Here is an 18,421-nt window from a genome sequence, read left to right on the forward strand (position 1 = left end):
GGCAGAGCAGGAAATGCTGGAGAGATCATATCTGCTGGCTTAGAAATGCTGCCTTACCCCCCCACTGGACCTGGAGATTATGTTATAGGTAAAACAAACTAATGAAACTACACAGCAACACACAGTCTGTCTTTTGTTTTTCATTTTTACTGGATTAGCAGTACAGTACAACACAACAATAGGTAGTTAAATTAGTATCAAGCATGGCAAACTGAGTAACTGAGAAAAGCAAAAGCCACAGCAGATGTAACGGCAATCTATTTTTCTTTAAGAGTGGAGTGTTATTCACACCCAGTATTGCAAGTAAGATAGTGTCCTCCTTTATGTCTTAGACACTGTAATGCTGGGATTTTACTTTGTAGTAGTTAATGCAGACTAAGCTAGGGGGCGCACAACACACGAGAGAAATCAAGTTGATGCCGTCAAATACAAATACAGCAAGCAACATCAGAATATTACAATAATAATAATAATAAAACCGGGGTACAAGATCTGCTCAGACGAGTGAAAGCAGAAACCCAGGAGTTTTTAAATGCCTAAGAACTTCTGCTCTCTAACTTCCTTTTCCATAATGGGCCCAAAAATAGAAAGTAAGGTAAACATCTATTCTCACACAGCGTGGAAACAATAAAATTTCACCTTCCAGATTTTTTTGTGGTTTTAACTGTAATAAAAACGCCTCCCTGCAAGTACCAGGAGCCACTTGGCTGAATGCAATATTTTGATTTCACACAGTAACAGAGCAGCAGTGACAGAGAATTTACAACAGCGTTGTTTAACCAGCTGGTTTGTATTTTGATTTAACTGCGTTGTTTGAAGTTGTGTGAGACGGTTGCTATACTGGTTATAACATGACTAAATCTTCATTAACTAGTCCAACAAAGGGTAAGAGAAACTGCTGTGAAACATGCCTCCTACATTCATACAATGAAAAATATCTGCATCAGAGCGTGGATACAAAACAGAACGTTTCACATATTCTGCTTGGTGGTGAGTGAGCATACAGTTAGTCAGCAGCTACTGGACGCAGTGCAGAGTTATGGTAACACTTCAGTGGCGCTTTTGGGAGGAAAAGAAAAGAGCAAAATCAGCATAAAAACTTTCTAACTAAAGGAATAATGATTCAGGCTGGAACTTTATCTTCACCAACTCAGAAGTGAGTCAGATCTGTGCGATCTGTGCACACATTTCTCCTTCCTTTCGCAGTCAGGTCAATCTTAGTGCAGTGAAAAAGAATTTGCCCTCTTCCTCATTTCTTAGGGTTTTTTTTGCATATTTGTCACAGCTATACGTTTGAGATCATCAAACAGGAGGAATTTTGGCCCACGCATCTCAATCTGATTTAAGTCCTGATTTTGACTAGGCCACACTTTTTTAAATATTTCAGAGGTGGCCTTGCTTGTGTGTTTTGGACCATTGTCCTGTTGCGAAAACATGAACTGACGATCAGACGGGATTTTTAGGTAGAGAGCAGAATTAATGGTTCCATCGATTATCCAACACTGCCACGACCATGTTCTCTTTATGAAATGCTGTTTTAGTTTTACACAACATGTAACGGGACTGAAACCTTCCAAAAAGTTCAGCCTTTGTCATGTTAGTCCACAGAATATTTTCCAAATGTGAGATGAGACTTTGTGTTGTGTTCAGTCAGCTGTGGTTTTCTCCTTGGTGCTCTCCCATGGATGCCATTTTTGCTCAGTCTTATTATTTTTTTTCCCAATTGTCGAATCATGAACTCTGACCTTAACTAAGAACTGGGTTCTCTTGTGAACTCCTGGAGTTGCCCTGAGTTGTCGATGCGCCCTTGGAGGAATCTTAGTGGGCCAGCCACTCCTAGTAAGGTTCAGCACTGGTCCAAGTTTTCTCAGTTTGTGGATAATGGCTCTCACTCTGGCTCACTGGAATCCCAAAGCATTTTTGGATATTTCTTTTTTAAACCAATTAATAAATGAAATCACCATGTAAAAACTGGATTTTGTATTTACTCTGATTATCTTTGTCTAATAGTAAAATTTGTTTGATGATCTAAAACATGTGTGACAAATACACAAACAAACTAAGAAATGAGGAAGGGGGCATATACTTTTTCACAGCCCTGTTTGTATCTAATATCTACAATTTGGCAACACAAAACTTCAGTGTTCTTTTTCTGAATGTCACAACACAGATTTTTGCAACACTGCGTTTCTCTCAGCGGCATCTCTCCTGACAGGACAGAAGACGGTATGGAGGTGTTTAGCTTGGAGCGCAGCCTCTGGACCAGCCAGTGACTCCAGTTCCACTTCTTTTATTTCACTTAGAGAACTTCTGCATCTCTGCAAGAAAGAAAGATGGATTGAGTTTGAGGAAGAGAGTGTCAGGTGATTCATGATAGATGTTTGCATGTGTCTGCGTACCTTTGTCGAGATCAATGAATTTTGGCTGAGTTTTCACGTGGGCTTTTTCTTTCAGCAGGTTGTTCTTGTAGTCTAAACACAGAAAGACCACATATAATCCCATCTGAGAGATGAACCAGTATTTTTTTTACACTCCACTCTTTTCTTTCTCTTAACTCACCGAATCTTCTTTCCTCCGGGCTGCACACATTTACCTCAGTAACGTCCATCTCAAACTCATCTGAGCAGCTCTGACTTCTGCTGGACCTATCACAGTGAGGAGGACACACGTGGGTGAAGAAAGCAGTTATATGTGTGTGTGTCTGTGTGTATTGTCAGCACTCACCCCATATACGACTGAGGATACATTTCTGCAAACACAAGAACATTTAATGAGATTCAAAAGAAGGGGGAAAAAAAGCAGATTTTGAGTGATTTATCTGAAATCAGCCGTCAGCTTCACACCTTTGGTCGTGCGTCGTCGTACGATGACGACGATGATGAGGACAACAAAAGCCAGGAGCAGGAAGGAGGTGAGGACGTAGCCCAGAGGCAGGAGAAAGTGGTGCCTTTGCTCGGGCAGGATGACGGTGATGACTCGCGGTGATTCAGCCTTAGCTGTCTCTGAGCAATAGAAGAGTGACAGCAGTCAGCATTTCTTTTTCATCTGTTCTTCATCTTTTCCCTCACAAACAAACTGGTGTGTCATTACGTGGTTTACAGATGTAGTAAACAAGACCGGAGCTTCCATTAGAACAGACATTACTCCTGTCGTGAGTGTCGCATTGTTTTTTGTTTTGGACAGTGTACCGGCTAAAGACTTGGAGGAAAAAAAAAAAAAAAAAACCCACAGATTTCTGCTGAGACGTATTTTGTGTTTACACCATAAAGACACGCTCTCCTTACTGGTACATCTGGTGGCATGGCTCACATGAGACCTCCTTTTTTTTTTTTTTTTTTCTTCCTACACATGTTGTACTAGATTTCCTGCTGTACGACATGCAAAACACGTTATGGAAGTGAGAAATAATTAGTCGTCTTTTTTCTATTCAGCACGGTTCTGCTGAGTGTTCACAAAGAGAGGATCAAGGCGAGTCTGGTTTCATTTAGCTTCATAAGGAAGAAAAAAAAAGTTTAAAAAGTGCAAGGCAGGAGGCAGCTGCGGACCTCAGACTCAACATATTAAAGCCAAAATGAGATCCAGACTGTCATGCTCTGATTTACTTTTCCTGGCAGTAAAACACAGAAAAGCGACAAGCGCAAGAGAAATGAAGGAAGCAGTGAGAGCCGAGGGAGAGGAAGGAGACGATGAGATGTTTCTCCAGAGGTATGCCTCGCAGAATAAAGCTAGAAAAGATTTCTAGCAGACATCCCAAACACATCACATGGCCACAAAAAAGAAAACATAAAAACAAAACACATCGACGTTATAAATCCTCTGATTGTTTTATAAAGACTTTTTTCCTCCCCTGACATGAGAACGTGTGTTTGTATTCAAACTGGCCGCAATGACGATGCTAAAACTCCACGGATAAATAACTCTAATGGGAGGGAAGGAGGGAGGGAAAGGGTGACCTACATCTCATCGACCCCATTTCATCAACAAATTCCTCGCTCCCTTCTTGTTCTTCTTTCCTCTCTTGCTCTTTCTCCCTCTGTCTACCTTTCAGTTTGACTTTCTTCTTGTGTGACCAGCTGTTTTGCAGATGAGGCACGCTTCCTGTTCTTGTCCAAAAGCTGCAGAAAATGGCTCCTTTCTTTGTATGTGAAGGGAAAAAGTCAGGCGAGCTCATCAAAGCAGAAAAATAAGAAGGACCCGGCAGAAGGAAAACAAAAGTGGGGTAAGGAGTGAGACAAATTCTTGCTGAATGCGTGGAAAGAGCCAAAGTCAACACGGCAGCAGACAGCCAGAGGGGGCGAAACGAGAGCGATAAGAATACATAATACTGCAGTAGACTACTGTAATGTCTGAGAGTGCAGAGGAGCAGGCAACAAAACAGATAAACCAGCACCATTCCCGTGGATAAAATCCTACTTTATTATTACAGCTCTGGGAGCAAAGGATTAATTGAGTGGGCGGATCTGGACTTCAGTCCTGTGACTATATGCAAGAGATTCCACTGAAATGAGATCGGTCTTCTTGGCATGAACTTTAGGCACACACACATATTTACACACACAGATGGACTCAGCCACAGGCATTTCTAAAGCCGTCTCAATGATTTTCCCACATTGATACATGTGCCATTAGCAACTTTGCTTGAGTTACCTTCTGGAAAAACAAACCCATGCACCAGAAACTCTCTCATTATCGAAGAATTTGAGGTAGGCTGCTGGCAAGCCATCATGCCAAACACCCCTCCTCCTCTCCACTGTGTCTTTTCTCTTTTACTGATGTCCACCCAACGAAAGAACTTTTTAGACCAGGCAAAGAGTTGAGAAATTTGTGTGGACAAAGCAATCCCTACAAACCTTAAATGTGCAACTACACACATACGTGAAATTTAGACAAAGGTGAAAAGTGGCGAGGGTGAGGCTTAGAGGGTTTTGGCGGTGGTTAAAAGGCCTGGCATCAAAGAAGCTGACAGTGCAAGAAAGAAGAGGGTCTCTTCACCCACACCCTTTTTTTCTTTCTCTGCTGCTACTTATTTTGTAGAGTGTGAGTCAGTGAATGAGGACAAAACAAGACAGGATGAGTGAATGAAAGAGCAGATGTGTATGTTTCCCCTTCTCCTAATCGTACACATGATAGTTCAAATCCACCAGGTCATAAAACATTCTCTCTGCTAAGATACTCATGCTGACAAGAGCAGGAAGAAAGACACTGTGTGTTTGTGTGTTTGTGCGTTACCCTTGTCTTCGCTGGGCAGTGATTTAGCCGGCATTGTTGGCTTAACCAGCGAAGGCTCCACTGTGACCTGAAATACTCTTCTCTCATGGAGACCGCAGTAATGATGGTGGAGGTGGCAGGAATACAGCCCCTGGTCTGCTGGCTGTCAGAACACAAATACACATTAAACTATATGAAAGTCAAAACCCTAAAATGGGTTGTTGTTAGCAGACAGACAAATGGCAGAAAATATCCAAGAAGAGTTAAAAAATAGGACCGAGATTGTACAAAGGGCAGCAGTGCAAACTGCATTAATATTAACAATATGAACTATACAAATATAATGAATTTAAATTAAATCCAAGTTTATTAAAAGACTGAATTCTCTTTAAAGATTTTTTTCACATCAATATTTTATTTTCACTGTGTAATGAATCGTGGCTAGAAAATAAGCCCGGAATCAAATGTAGCTAGATAGTTTTATAACAGCCACCCCACCTAAGCCCATCCCAGTGGCTGACCTGATCTAAAAAAAAGATTTTGGTCTTAGATTGTGAGATTAAATGTGTTTTAGCTATCCTCTGTACTCAACAAGAGATCGATACAGGCTCAAAAATGTTGGAAAAAAATATTACATGATTTACAAGCTGCAAATCCTCAATCTGGCAGTATTTTGCGTGGCATCATTAATGCTAGTAAAATTACAGTAGAAAATACAATGTAGCTTGAGTGTGTGAATGTGTGGATAAAGCGCTTTGGGGTCCTTAGGAACTAGTAAAGTGCTATACAAATACAGGCCATTTACCATAAGACAAAAACAGTTTGTACAGTTCTAATAAGCTTGAAAGTCAATATTTAGTATGACCACCATTATTCTTCAACACAACCTGAACTCTCTAAGCTTTTTTTTGGGTCATTTTTTAAAGTAGTCTTCAGTATTTTGTTCTATTCTCGGCCACAATGATCCAACACTGCTTCAATAATGTTGAGGTCTGGGCCATGACTGATAGTGTTGCATTGGGCGTTTTTCTATCCAGGTATGTGTTTACTGCATCGTCAGTGTGTTTAGGATAATTGTCATGCTTTCCAGATGTATTGCATCATGGATCCGTCCAATAACATCTGTGGGTCTTTGACAAGAAAAACCATGACAGAGGCTGTACCATGTTTTACAGATGGCTGTAGATACTCACTGTTGTGCCCCTCTCCTAACCCTGTTCTTTTATAATTTGGCATACCTTAGCCTTTTCTCCCTGCGCTACCTCCTTAAAAATTGTTTCCTGACACAAAGTTGGCCATGAATTAAAAGCGTTACCTGACAACGATCATGACGGTCATTACATCAGATCCAAAGTGCAATCGAAACACTGGGGTAGTCAGCTAAGGATCTTTGGGCTTTATAATGGTGAGAATAACAGCTGAACCATGCTACTAACTACAAATCACCAGAAAGGGGAAAAAATGTATGACAAAATCATAACTTATTAATATCCATCAATTCCTTGGGTCCCACATGTGCAAGACTAAAAAAACCCAATATTGCTCAATAAACTAACAGGCAAATTTGTTTATGTTCACCACAGAGTTGAACAGCAGAATTTAGCAACATCTGGGATTTGTCAAAAATACATTTGTGCAAGAGTCAGCAGTGAATTGTTGATACTAATTTTTTCAAACACCCCCTCAGTTCATGCTCTGTATGAAACAAGCTGTTTTAGCTCCTTTAAGGGCACTCCGTGAATTCAAGAAAATCCCACATAAATTTAAACTTGTGCATCAAAATCTTCTTTTTTTAAAGTTATTGAAGATTTTACATGTTGTACAGTCATTAAACGCTGGAAACACAGGACAGTTTAAAGAAAGCATTCATGAGTGCATGTAAACGACTGACCACAGCTGTATGTAAGACAGAGAAAAGAAAGAAATTAGGCCCATGTTAAACACATCTGTTTTCATGCATCAGAGAAGTTGTGCCGTTACACACAACTGATATCTGAGAAAAAAAAATTGTGTTAATTTTGAAAATATCTGCCTATTGTTTTCTGTAGCTGACCAGAAAACGGCTCCCTAAAGCTTCCCGAGCCTGTATATAAATGAAATTTTATGATTTATGAGATCTGCTTGCTATTATAACAAATGGCAATAACTGTTGCTATTGTTTTTTTGTTTTTTTTAAACTGCATTGGTTGCCCAACATATTGTGGTTTAAAACCTCATTTTCCCCAATGGAGCAATAAAGTTTGACTTGAAAAGAGATGCATTACTAATGAGAGTTTCATCTGTTCTGGAAACACTGTTTACATGTATACACACAAATACACGCTTTTGCAGATGCTTTTATGCCAAGAGTATTGGACCACAGATTTGTTAAAGCACAGATGAACCTCATGAGAAGTGAGCCTATACCACTTTTGTTTAAGTAGCTCTCTTTTAAAAAGCTCACACATACGCACCTGCAGGTCAGATATGGTGAGTGAGAAGTCTCCTTCGGAGAAAGCGTGATTGCTGATATTCATCTTCCTCTGAAGGAACAGAGGTCCATAGCTCCGCTGCTCCCCAGAGGCGTACAGGTCCACAAGCCGGTCAGCTCGGTCATGGGAAATTCCTGGAGCCTGACGGTCCCAGTGAACCACCTGAAGAGCCAGATATATCAGTCAATGTACAGTTGTAGTCAAACATTTACACGTACTAATTATGAGCATGAATGTGATCATAACTTTGGACTTTTAATGATTTCTTTTCCAGGGTGGAATGATTGTACAGCATACATCTTTAATGATTAAAAAAAAACAAAAAAAACAACAAGAACAGGGTGCACAAGTTCTGAATTGATTTAGGATTTTCTCAAATCCTTGAGTCAACACACACTTAATTCAATCTTTTAATAAGTAGTGCTGAAAGTTCTACAATGTCTTTTAACAATGCCAAGGCCTATTAACCCCTTGTTTAACTTTTTGTTTGTGATCATGATTGATGACAACTGATAGTTTATCTTTGGCAACATAAAAAGGATTTGTTTGGCAGCATCCATTGGACTGACCAATACTCAGAACAACAGGAAACTCCAAGGAACTCAGTGAAATCTAACAAGGAGAACTGTAGATTCACACAAGTAAGGTCTCTTGGAGCCATTTCTAAAACAACTGCTTAATCCAAAATCATCACTTAAAACAACTTTATGTATGTACAAGTTATTTGGATGCATTATTAATTTGCCAAGATGCGGGCAAAGACCCAAACTGTCTTGGCAAAGGCAATTTGGGTCAGTTTGGGCAAAGACAGTTTCCCTCTGATGAGAGGAAATTGGTAAGGATGTTCTGGAACAACCCAGGAATCACCAAGCATCAAGCCTGACATTAACTGGAAACTGCTGGAAGACCAGCATCACTGTCCATGGTGAAGTGAGTTTTAAATCACCATGTACAGAGAGGGTGCCGACCAAGAAGGAAGCTCCTGCTCCAAAATAAACTCTTTTTTGCAGCTGTCCATATGGACCAGTCAAATGCCTTCTGGAGAAAAATAAGACGGTCAGATGAGACAAACATTAAACTCTTTGGATATAATGAGAAGCGGGATGGTTGAAGAGTTAAAGGTAAGGCTTTCAAACCTAAGAACATTGTACCATCTGTCAAGCACGGTGGTGGCCATCATGCTCTGGGGCTGTGTTGCTGCTAGTGGTACCGGTACATTGTACAAAGTAGATGGAATAAGAAAGAAGGAGGATTGCCTCCAAATTCTTCAAATTCACCTCACATCATCAGCTAAATGGTTGAAACTTGGACACCGTTCGGTGTTTCAACAGGAAAATGATCCCAAACACGTCAAAACTGGTTTTGGAATAAATAAAGTAGATTAACCTTAAGCAACTGGAATGGCCTTCCCAAATTCCCGAACTCACCTCATTGAAATTTGCTTAAAAGATGTCTCAATCAACCAATTAAATAACCTCTACCATTTCTGCCAAAAAGAGTGATTTGCACTCAGTTCTTGTTTTTTTTTTTGTTGTTTTTTTAAAAAAAATCATTAAACATGTATGCTGTACAATTGTTACACCCTGGAAAAACAGTTCAAAGAAATAATCCAAAGCAGATTAACCAGGACATGTACATGTCAATTGTAATGTTAAAAGCAAATCTTAGCTCTTGATCTGTCTCAGGAAACAAGTAGAAACACCTGCTGATCCTCCTCCTCGTCGCTCCAGTCTGTCCACACACTACGTCGGTTGATGCACGGCAGCACCGCAGTGCTCCCAAGCAGCACCACGTACACGGCCTTATGCCCATCCCAGTATCGCTGTTCTTTACGGCCTTTGTGGCAAAAACAAGTCAAAGGGGTTTGTGGATTAATACTAATGTACTTCAGCTCACATGCTGATAGCTGATAGAGTGTGATACATACGTGATTTAGTGACATTGAGTTGGACTCTGACTGTCTCGTAGAGGTTGCAGTAGAGATGGTGGAGGTTGCAGGAGTACAGACCTCGGTCATTCATCGTCACATCTGTCATCACATGTAGAAGTACAGCAAATCAAGCATGGCCACTTAGGAAACAGAAGTGCAAACTTCATATTAAAGCAAACCTTTTTCCAAAACCTTTTAGATTTAATGGCGGTTTTTTTTTCATTATCAAGTAATGTAGTTTATAGAGGCTTCATATTTATTCCTTTGTGTGGCATTTAGGTATCTGTGAAACCCTTGTTGACTCTGTGTTTGAGATTTGGTGTTGGATGGTAATCTATGTAAACTGGGCATTTTAGTTTTGGGTAATGGGGTGGCAATGGGGACCAATTGCGCACTGACAGGAAATCAGAGACAAATACCGAACTAAATCACTTGAAAGAATTCCACACAGAGCTTTAATGACTTTAATCATAGCCGATTAAAGTCATTAAAGACTGCCTCTATTAGAAGACATGGTTACCCTGTAACAGTATAGTGGTCACACTGATGCAATTTAGCCATACCTCTGCATGGAAGAGAGGTGATAAGGGGATGATATCTGATTGTGAGGGGAGTGTGTCAGGATGCATTTCGCTTTCTACCCTAACAAATATCTAGATGGTCTTTGATTTTAACTGCATTTCAGTGGCAATGATTCACCTTTCTTTTAAAATATTTGTCTACATACTTAATATGTGATCTGAAATATTTGTTATAAGAACATAACAAGCAAAGCCACAGTGAGACACACCAACAAAGTAATGTTGGCTAGTTACAGTTACACATGAAAGACAAAAACAGAATGTGTCTGTATGTGTGTGTGACCTTTGATAACCAGGGAGAAGTTTCCATCTTTGAAGGCTGTCGGGTTGAGACCAACCCTGCCCAGATTGTAGGAGTTGTACATCCTCTGTTCTCCTGCCGAGAACATGTCCACCACCCTTTCCATGGCGTAGTCCGGATAAGCCCGGTACATATCCCAGTGGATCACCCTCTGCCTGTCTCTCACCCTGTCCCTGGTCCACACCATCCGGCTGCTCACACACTGCAGCACCAGCTTCGAACCAGCACGGGAGCTCACATTATAACCTGCCACAACCACGCTGCTGCTCTCAGCCTGACATGACACTGACAAAGGACAGACAGGGTGTAGCATTTTTAGTACTCATGGACACATAGATCACGTGTGCACACACACAAGGAGAAACCTACCTGCAGTGAAGAAGCAGGCCACAGGGACTGAAAAACAAAACAAAACAAAACAAAAAAACAGTAGAAATAAGCAAACGGGTTAATCACTTAAACAGGTATTCAGACCAAATCTGTAGGTCCCTGCATCTGAAAATGCATTTATGTGTGTGTGTGTGTGTGTGTGTGTGTGTGTGTGTGTGTGTGTGTGTGTGTGTGTGTGTGTGTGTGTAGGCAATTTACTGCCGGTGTAAGCTAATATATATTGCTATCTGGAAACCCTCTTGGGCTTTGTTTTTGTACTGTGCAGTTAGGCCTGATTGAAATTAACCCTCCCTCAGTGTTTCTCATCTCCGAAGAATGTATCTGCGTTGTAAGTGTGGACGGAAGTCTGGTTTTAAAATCAGCCCAGAAAGGTCAAATACATCAATCTACCTTAACGACACTAGAAACAAACAAACAAATCTTTAAAAAATCTTTAAAACGTTCTTTCACCTCAGGAAAAAAAGGAAAAACGAGGAAAAGTTACTTAGTAAAATATATTTTTAATTTCTTTAGAGTGTTCTCCATTGCTGAGTCCAACTTCTAAAATACTTTAACTCACGAATGCAAAGTCTATCCACGCTTGCAACAAAAGCAAAACAGTGCTTCACTCCAGCCTACTTACTGTGGATCAAGAGGAGAGTCTGAAAAATGATGTCGTCCCGCTTGGTTTTCATATTTTCAGTTTTAAGCCGATAAGTCAGTGTTCTGCACCTGGCAGTCCGCCCTAAGCATGAGAAAACACGTCCAGCCTGTCTGTTCGCAACAACAACCCGTCAAGGTTAGTCACATTTCAGAGTTTGGAGAGACCTTCGCTGCCACAGCATTAAGTTAGAGCTTCACCACAGAACCAAAACAGAACCGAGCGGAACTGAAATCAGCCGGGAAATGAAACCCGACACCGCCAAGTAAACCTCCTCTCACAAAACCTCCGACTAATTAGCCTACAATAAAAAATCTCAAGAGAGACATTTGTTTTTACACTTGAAGATTTCATTCTCTTACTTTTCCACTAAGTTGTGTTAATAGCTGTACATCATTACTTTTGCAGTGGTGGCATATTGGTATTCGTATTAGAGCACATTTCAAAAGCCACACTATTTTTCCAGTAGCACTCAGCCAAACAATGATTTCCAAGAGCATAGCAGATAATTGAACGACGACTAATCTCGATACGCTCAAAATATTTTATATTTTGGGGTATTCAACCTGATGAAGAAATCAGACACATCAACAGGTCATCATTTCTTCTAATTCAGCTCAATGACGACACCCAGCGGTTGGTTCCCCTCTCAAGCGGCCACAATAATTTGGTAAATTATACCAATGTCTTGGAGCCCGATGTGCCTTTTTGTCACTACGAAGGCCAAGTTCGATATTCACGTGAAAGACATTAAAATCCCATCGTCACAAAAGAGTCGTTCCCATACCGGGAGTCGAACCCGGGCCGCCTGGGTGAAAACCAGGAATCCTAACCGCTAGACCATATGGGACATTGTACTCGTCAGATGTGTAATGTTGCATAATACATGTACGTAGACGCATGGAACCAATGATCATTACTTTTGTCTGTTTTTGTTAAGTTGTATTCTTGTTATTCTGACTTGCACGAGTTGGAACAATTATTTGTCTTCAGTAAATTTCATTAACAATTTGTCTTCAGACAAAAAGAAAAATTATGATTGTAGGAAAATCGTGTTTTCAGGCAACATTACCCAGCTTTATTTTCCCTCATTTTTCACAAATACCAGTATTATAATGTGCTTTCTTGTTTTGAATTTTACAAGTAAAAACAAATAATAACAACCACAAAATCAAAAGCTTTTAAATTCAGAGTACATAAATAAAGTTAATTTAATGAAATATATTTTGACTTGGAGACGCGGAACGTTGGTTAGGAAATTGCTAACAACCGGCGCGTTTGGATGTAACACACCAAACGCTTCCTCTGAAACAAGCGAACTCATTGAAGGGTTTTTGGCTGAAGGTAAACGAGCCGAGCAAGTGAAGTTATTTTGAATAATACTGGGAAATTGTACACATATATTTCCCCGGACATTGTTAAACTGATGGAATTTTGATGTTTGATGTATATTTGTGTCTAATATGCAGTTAATTGTGTAATTGGTTGCGCTGTTAGCTAGCACGCCTGCTCGGTATCACCGCTAACTGCAGCTAGCAGATAACCCGGTGTCACAGCAAACTTGAAACCAAAAACTAGAATCAGCTCTCAATATTTGCTTTAACTTGTTGGTACTGTACAGAAATCTTACACAAATAACGCATCTATCTTTTTCTAGATCCTGCGTTTAACGTTATAAGATGTTTTTGACCAGATCGGAATATGACAGGTAGGTGCAGCACAAACTGCTTTGTCATTTATTGAGCGCTTAACAGAGGGAAATGAACAAACGAACGAGAGCACACGGGTGTTTTATTGTCTACCCGAGAAAGAAAACCCGGTTAAACGCCGAAAGAAAATACAGAAAATACTGATTTCGTTAAACCCTTATTGTGACGGTGTCTCTACAGCTTGTATCAGCTAGCAGCTAATAATCAATGTTAGAAAAAAGTTGGTTTGCTTTCACTTTCGGTATGCCTTCTTTTTCAAGCTGAGTGTTTATTTACTGTACTGTTATGAGGGAATAGACGTGCAAATAATAATAGTGAAAAATAACGTTTACAACTATCTTTAATATATTAATCGTTGTTAAAATTTCTAAACATTAATTTCTGTTTTCCAGAGGTGTGAACACATTTTCTCCTGAGGGAAGATTGTTCCAGGTTGAATATGCCATAGAGGCAATAAAAGTGAGTACTTCACAGGAATCTTTAACCATTTCTGCACGGTTATTAAACAAAGTGATTATATTCAAGCTCATCTATTTTCTTTGGCCTGGCTTTGCTCTTCTAGTTGGGCTCCACAGCCATCGGTATCCAGACATCAGAAGGGGTATGTCTGGCTGTGGAGAAGAGGATCACCTCTCCCCTGATGGAGCCCAACAGCATTGAGAAGATCGTGGAGATTGATAGTCACATTGGTAAGTGGAAATGGACCATGACAAAGGATTAAGGCTTTTGTTGACATAATATTACTGGCTGTTTTTTGTAATGAGATAAGATATCCAGTCAGCTAAACCAGTTAATTGATTCTTTGATTAAAATTGGACTTGAAATGCATGTTATTGTTTTTGTTTTTTACACAGAAATCCAGTGCAATATTGTTAAAGAAAAAGAAAAGCAAAAATATTTATTATTTTCTTTTTAGCCCAGAAAATATTATTATTAATTGAATGTACACTTCAATTTTCAAAAAACCTTTATTCCCTTACAAAAAGAGAAACGTGGACAAAAGCAACTGAAACTGTCTAGATCAATAGATTGAAACAACCAAGCAAGCATTGCTTAAACTAAATATTATTAGATTTAGTTTTTTGGCTGATATAGTTTGTGTGACAATATAGACCAAATTAAAGCTGTTAATGAAATTATTTTTGAAAGCGTCATCTCTTTATTAATTGGTCCCTTTGCAAGACTGTAAAGCAGAAAATTTGTTCTCGTTTGTCTCACATTGATGGTGAAGAGTCTTGCTTTAGGCCACAGCTTGTGAAAGATAAATGCAGGTTTTTAGTTTTCTTTCTTTTCACGTCTTAGGCTGTGCCATGAGCGGCTTGATAGCTGATGCCAAAACTCTTATCGACAAAGCAAGAGTGGAAACACAGGTATGATTTCAGAGCACAGCGCTGTATAAGGCATATTTAGAGTGCTGTGTTTATCTGCGGTTAACCTGTATGTGCTCTGTTTCAGAACCACTGGTTCACTTACAATGAGACGATGACAGTGGAGAGTGTGACTCAGGCTGTGTCCAACCTGGCGCTGCAGTTTGGTGAGGAAGATGCAGACCCTGGTGCCATGGTGAGTCACTCAGCCAGTGTTTGTGCTTTTATTTTGAGATGCAGACCTAAAAAAGTTTGATGTTTAACTTTTATTTGTGTCTTTGCTTTGTTTTAAACAGAGTCGACCTTTTGGTGTAGCGCTTCTGTTTGGGGGAGTTGATGAAAAAGGACCTCAGCTGTATGTCAAGATAATTGTTTATTATTTTAAAATTTAAGGGATATTTGCTTGCTTTGCTTAAACACATGTATCGTTTTGTGTGTGTGTGTGTAATACAGGTATCACATGGACCCATCAGGAACTTTTGTGCAGTGTGATGCTCGGGCCATCGGTTCTGCATCTGAGGGAGCACAGAGCTCTCTGCAAGAGGTCTACCACAAGGTAATAACAACCATGATACCATAGCATTGTACCAACCATATGCCTGCATTACATGCTGTGTAATTCACTCATGTTATCCAGTTAAGTAAGGTACTCCTGTGCTTTCCTCACACTCCCATGTCATGCTGGAACACAGCCTGCTTCAGTGGTCAGATTGAGTCCACTTAGCTGGTACAAGACAAGTTACAGCTGATGAGGATATTTCAATATCAGTGTCTCAACTTCCATCACTCTGTTGCCACAAACATACAAATAGTTTTCTTGGACATTTGTCCAAGATGGGAAACCAGAAGTTCTTAAAAAAAAAAGTAAAAAAAAGCACACTCTTAAGCTGCTTTGGCCACAGCACCCAAGAAATGTAGAAAAAAAACCTGTCTGAGCTTCCCAAAGCTTCAGCTGAAACATTTAAAACAAAATTTCTGGAGATGCCACATCTGTCTGTCTGTGCTCATCCACTAAACAGTGATGCAGTTCCTGGTTTGTGGAATAACCATAAACTTGTGGCTGGGATGAATGATCGCTGCGCTGACTAATTTAGGTTTTGGTTAAGCGACGTTTAAGGAACATGAAATAAATCAGTCAGCACAGAGAAATATTGAAAAATGTTGACAGACATATTTTAGACATTTATGTCTGGTATTAAATGGTCATAAATGGCGAGAACATACATTTTGTGTGTTCTACTTTTGTATACTACACTCACAGGCATTTATAATTTAATATATGGCTTAGCTGGCAAGGGACAATTTAAAATATGTCCAACGCCTTAAAGAGTTACAGGGAAGGTTTGACTCAGATCATTTAGCATTTTGAATATAGTAGGGCTGCCACGATTACGTCGACTATCAGTTTCCAACAGTTTCCAACAATAGACTCTGTGCACAAGAAAATGCTAACTTCCTGGTTTGAGACCGGATGTGGGGTTGTACATTTCCGGTAGCTTTACTTTGTGGTCAATCGCTACTGCAAAGATATACTCCAAAATCATGTCCAAAACTCGAAAACGGAAAGATCGCGTTAAGTTACAAAGAGCAGAAGGTGGGAACACTCACCACTGTTGTGTCATAAAAAATCTAATGATCAATTTTGACGTTTAAAGAGTTTAGATCGATCAATTGTTTACATCACTCAACACAAGCAGAACTGCATTACAGAATCAGAAGACACATCGTCCACATTCAGAAGCACATCTCTGTATAGTGACTGGTCTTATGATTTAAACAGGCAAATGTTCAGCATTCAAACTACAGGTGAAGAATAGTCAAGCCAGATGTTTCCCCGTTATGTTGATATCAGCTAGTCAAGTACACACTTACACAGCATGTTAACAAACCGTGAAAAAAAGCCACACAAAAAATGAATGATTGCTGGTAAGGGTTTCTATACATTAGTATTTACGAAGGTTATTTTGTGACTTACCTTAAAAATGACAGGGGTCCCTCGCTATAACGCAGTTCACCTTTCACCTCGCTGTTTCGCGGATTTTTTAGTGCAAGTTTGCATGCTTTTTTTTTTTTTTTTTTACATCACATTGTGTCCTGCGTCCTGATCGCTGCAGACGATCTCCTCTGTGACGTCTCTCCTGTACAGTACAGAATCGCTGCATTGATCGCTAGCAGTGTGACTCCGAAGTGCAGTACTGGATGTCCACGATGTCCACGAAACGTTTTGCACCGTCAAAAAATAAAATTGTCTACTTGATTTCACCTATTGCTGGTTATTTTTAGAACATAACACCTGCGATAAACGAGGGACAGCTATTTACAGATACTGAGAAATATAACATTTGAATGCCTTTTCTCTTTTGCTCTGAGGTGCGGGGGAAAAAATATCGACAAGTCGATGAACATCATTTACAGATATATTGGGTAAATGCCCAAGACATCTATAGAAATGTAAATCGCCGCTTGATTCATTCATTTGCTTAACTTGTTTTGGACTGTAAACAAGGCGTGAATAGGACACCGGAAACAAAGCTCCCCACAGGAGTTTCCGCACTGGAAGTAGCATATGCTAACGTGCACGTAGTCTATGGCGGCAGCTAGTTAGTTTTAATATTACTCTTATTATTCTTTCTGGGTCACAAAATAAACGTTTAACATATTTTCAGGCGAGAATGTAGCTGTATAAACTTCAAATATCTGCTCAGTTTATCAAGACACCACATATTTTCAAAAGCGCTCCGACGTTTTCGGAGACGTCTGTTACCCACCAGCTTGATAGCTAGCCGGGGGCAAGGCTCACTAGAGCCCGTGAGAACACCGGACTCCCGGCAAATCATTTTCAAATGACTAGTCGACTATCAAAATAATAGTTTGTGGCAGCCCTAGAATATAGGCAGAATTTCTCCATGATGGACGGGTGTATGTTGTCAAAACTATGGATACGCAAATTTGCAGATTTGAATAGTTTTGTTTTTTTGTCTTTCCCTGTCTCTGGAAATCTGACAGTCCATGACATTAAAAGAAGCCATCAAGTCATCTCTCACCATTCTGAAGCAGGTGATGGAGGAGAAGCTCAATGCCACCAACATTGAGGTTTGTCCCACTCTGATACTTGATGCCAGAAGGTTGTATCTGTCCATTTGCAACCAAATCAGCTGTGTTATTTGGACTTAAGTTGCAAAGACCTGCTGGTGTCTAAATGGTTGTTTTTCACACATACTTTCTTAATCTGTTTCCTCTACAGCTGGCAACAGTAGAGCCTGGTAAGACCTTCCACATGTATTCCAAAGAGGAGCTGGAGGAGGTAATCAAGGACATCTAGAGCAGGAAAGACTTGGTCTCGGTTTCAGTTCTGGGCACGAGGGAAGAGGGTGTGAAAGCGCACCTGGGCCGAATGTCACAAAGCAGCCACAACTTTCTATCCGTACATTCTCATTATTTGCTGCATTCAAAATTGCAGTGCAGAAGCAGTTTCTATATACGATCCAATAATTTTTCTTTACGTCTCTCAGTATCTGTAGTGTCTGTACAGGAGTCTGACCGGGACTTATAACTGAGTGGCAAGGGGGAAAAATGTGGGGGAGGAGTGGGAGGGGTATTTTTGTTACGAATCAGTACAATTAAACTGTTGTATTCAGAAAGTTGCCGACCCTTTGCAGTTTTTGTTTTTCTTGTCTTTCAACTATGGTATTTCAATAATATCTAATTAGTATTAGTAAACCGTATTGCAAACGCAGCGTAACTGGTTTAGTTTTGTGCTCATGATACCATACACATGTTAGCAAAAACTAAATTGAAGGCGTCATCCTTTGTCAAAAAGGCCT

General features: G+C 40.0%; 2 protein-coding genes and 1 non-coding gene across 3 annotated transcripts; 1 reads left to right on the forward strand and 2 right to left on the reverse strand.

Annotated features, from left to right (window-relative positions):
* Positions 1-127: 127 nt before the first annotated feature.
* Positions 128-11,750, reverse strand: LOC102796532 (matrix remodeling-associated protein 8-like). Its single transcript, XM_006784418.3, has 12 exons — positions 11,504-11,750; positions 10,861-10,887; positions 10,474-10,776; positions 9,607-9,708; positions 9,382-9,515; positions 7,662-7,841; positions 5,230-5,371; positions 2,844-3,002; positions 2,725-2,749; positions 2,560-2,645; positions 2,400-2,471; positions 128-2,318 (listed from the first exon to the last, which is right to left on the reverse strand). The coding sequence occupies exons 1-12, from the start codon at positions 11,553-11,555 to the stop codon at positions 2,296-2,298; spliced, it is 1,305 nt and encodes a 434-aa protein (XP_006784481.1). The 5' UTR covers positions 11,556-11,750; the 3' UTR covers positions 128-2,295.
* A 549-nt stretch (positions 11,751-12,299) lies between these two features.
* Positions 12,300-12,371, reverse strand: trnae-uuc (transfer RNA glutamic acid (anticodon UUC)). The gene has a single exon. It is a non-coding gene; the product is annotated as a tRNA-Glu (tRNA).
* A 426-nt stretch (positions 12,372-12,797) lies between these two features.
* Positions 12,798-18,232, forward strand: psma5 (proteasome 20S subunit alpha 5). The gene is made up of 10 exons (XM_006784417.3): positions 12,798-12,865; positions 13,179-13,229; positions 13,623-13,689; positions 13,793-13,919; positions 14,533-14,600; positions 14,686-14,793; positions 14,894-14,952; positions 15,051-15,153; positions 17,604-17,690; positions 17,842-18,232. Exons 2-10 carry the CDS (start codon positions 13,201-13,203, stop codon positions 17,917-17,919), a joined length of 726 nt encoding a protein of 241 aa, XP_006784480.1. The 5' UTR covers positions 12,798-12,865; positions 13,179-13,200; the 3' UTR covers positions 17,920-18,232.
* Positions 18,233-18,421: the final 189 nt, after the last annotated feature.

The sequence above is a fragment of the Neolamprologus brichardi genome, chromosome 5 (genome assembly GCF_056152115.1).
Source record: "Neolamprologus brichardi isolate AB-2024 chromosome 5, ASM5615211v1, whole genome shotgun sequence".
Lineage (NCBI taxonomy): Eukaryota > Metazoa > Chordata > Actinopteri > Cichliformes > Cichlidae > Neolamprologus > Neolamprologus brichardi.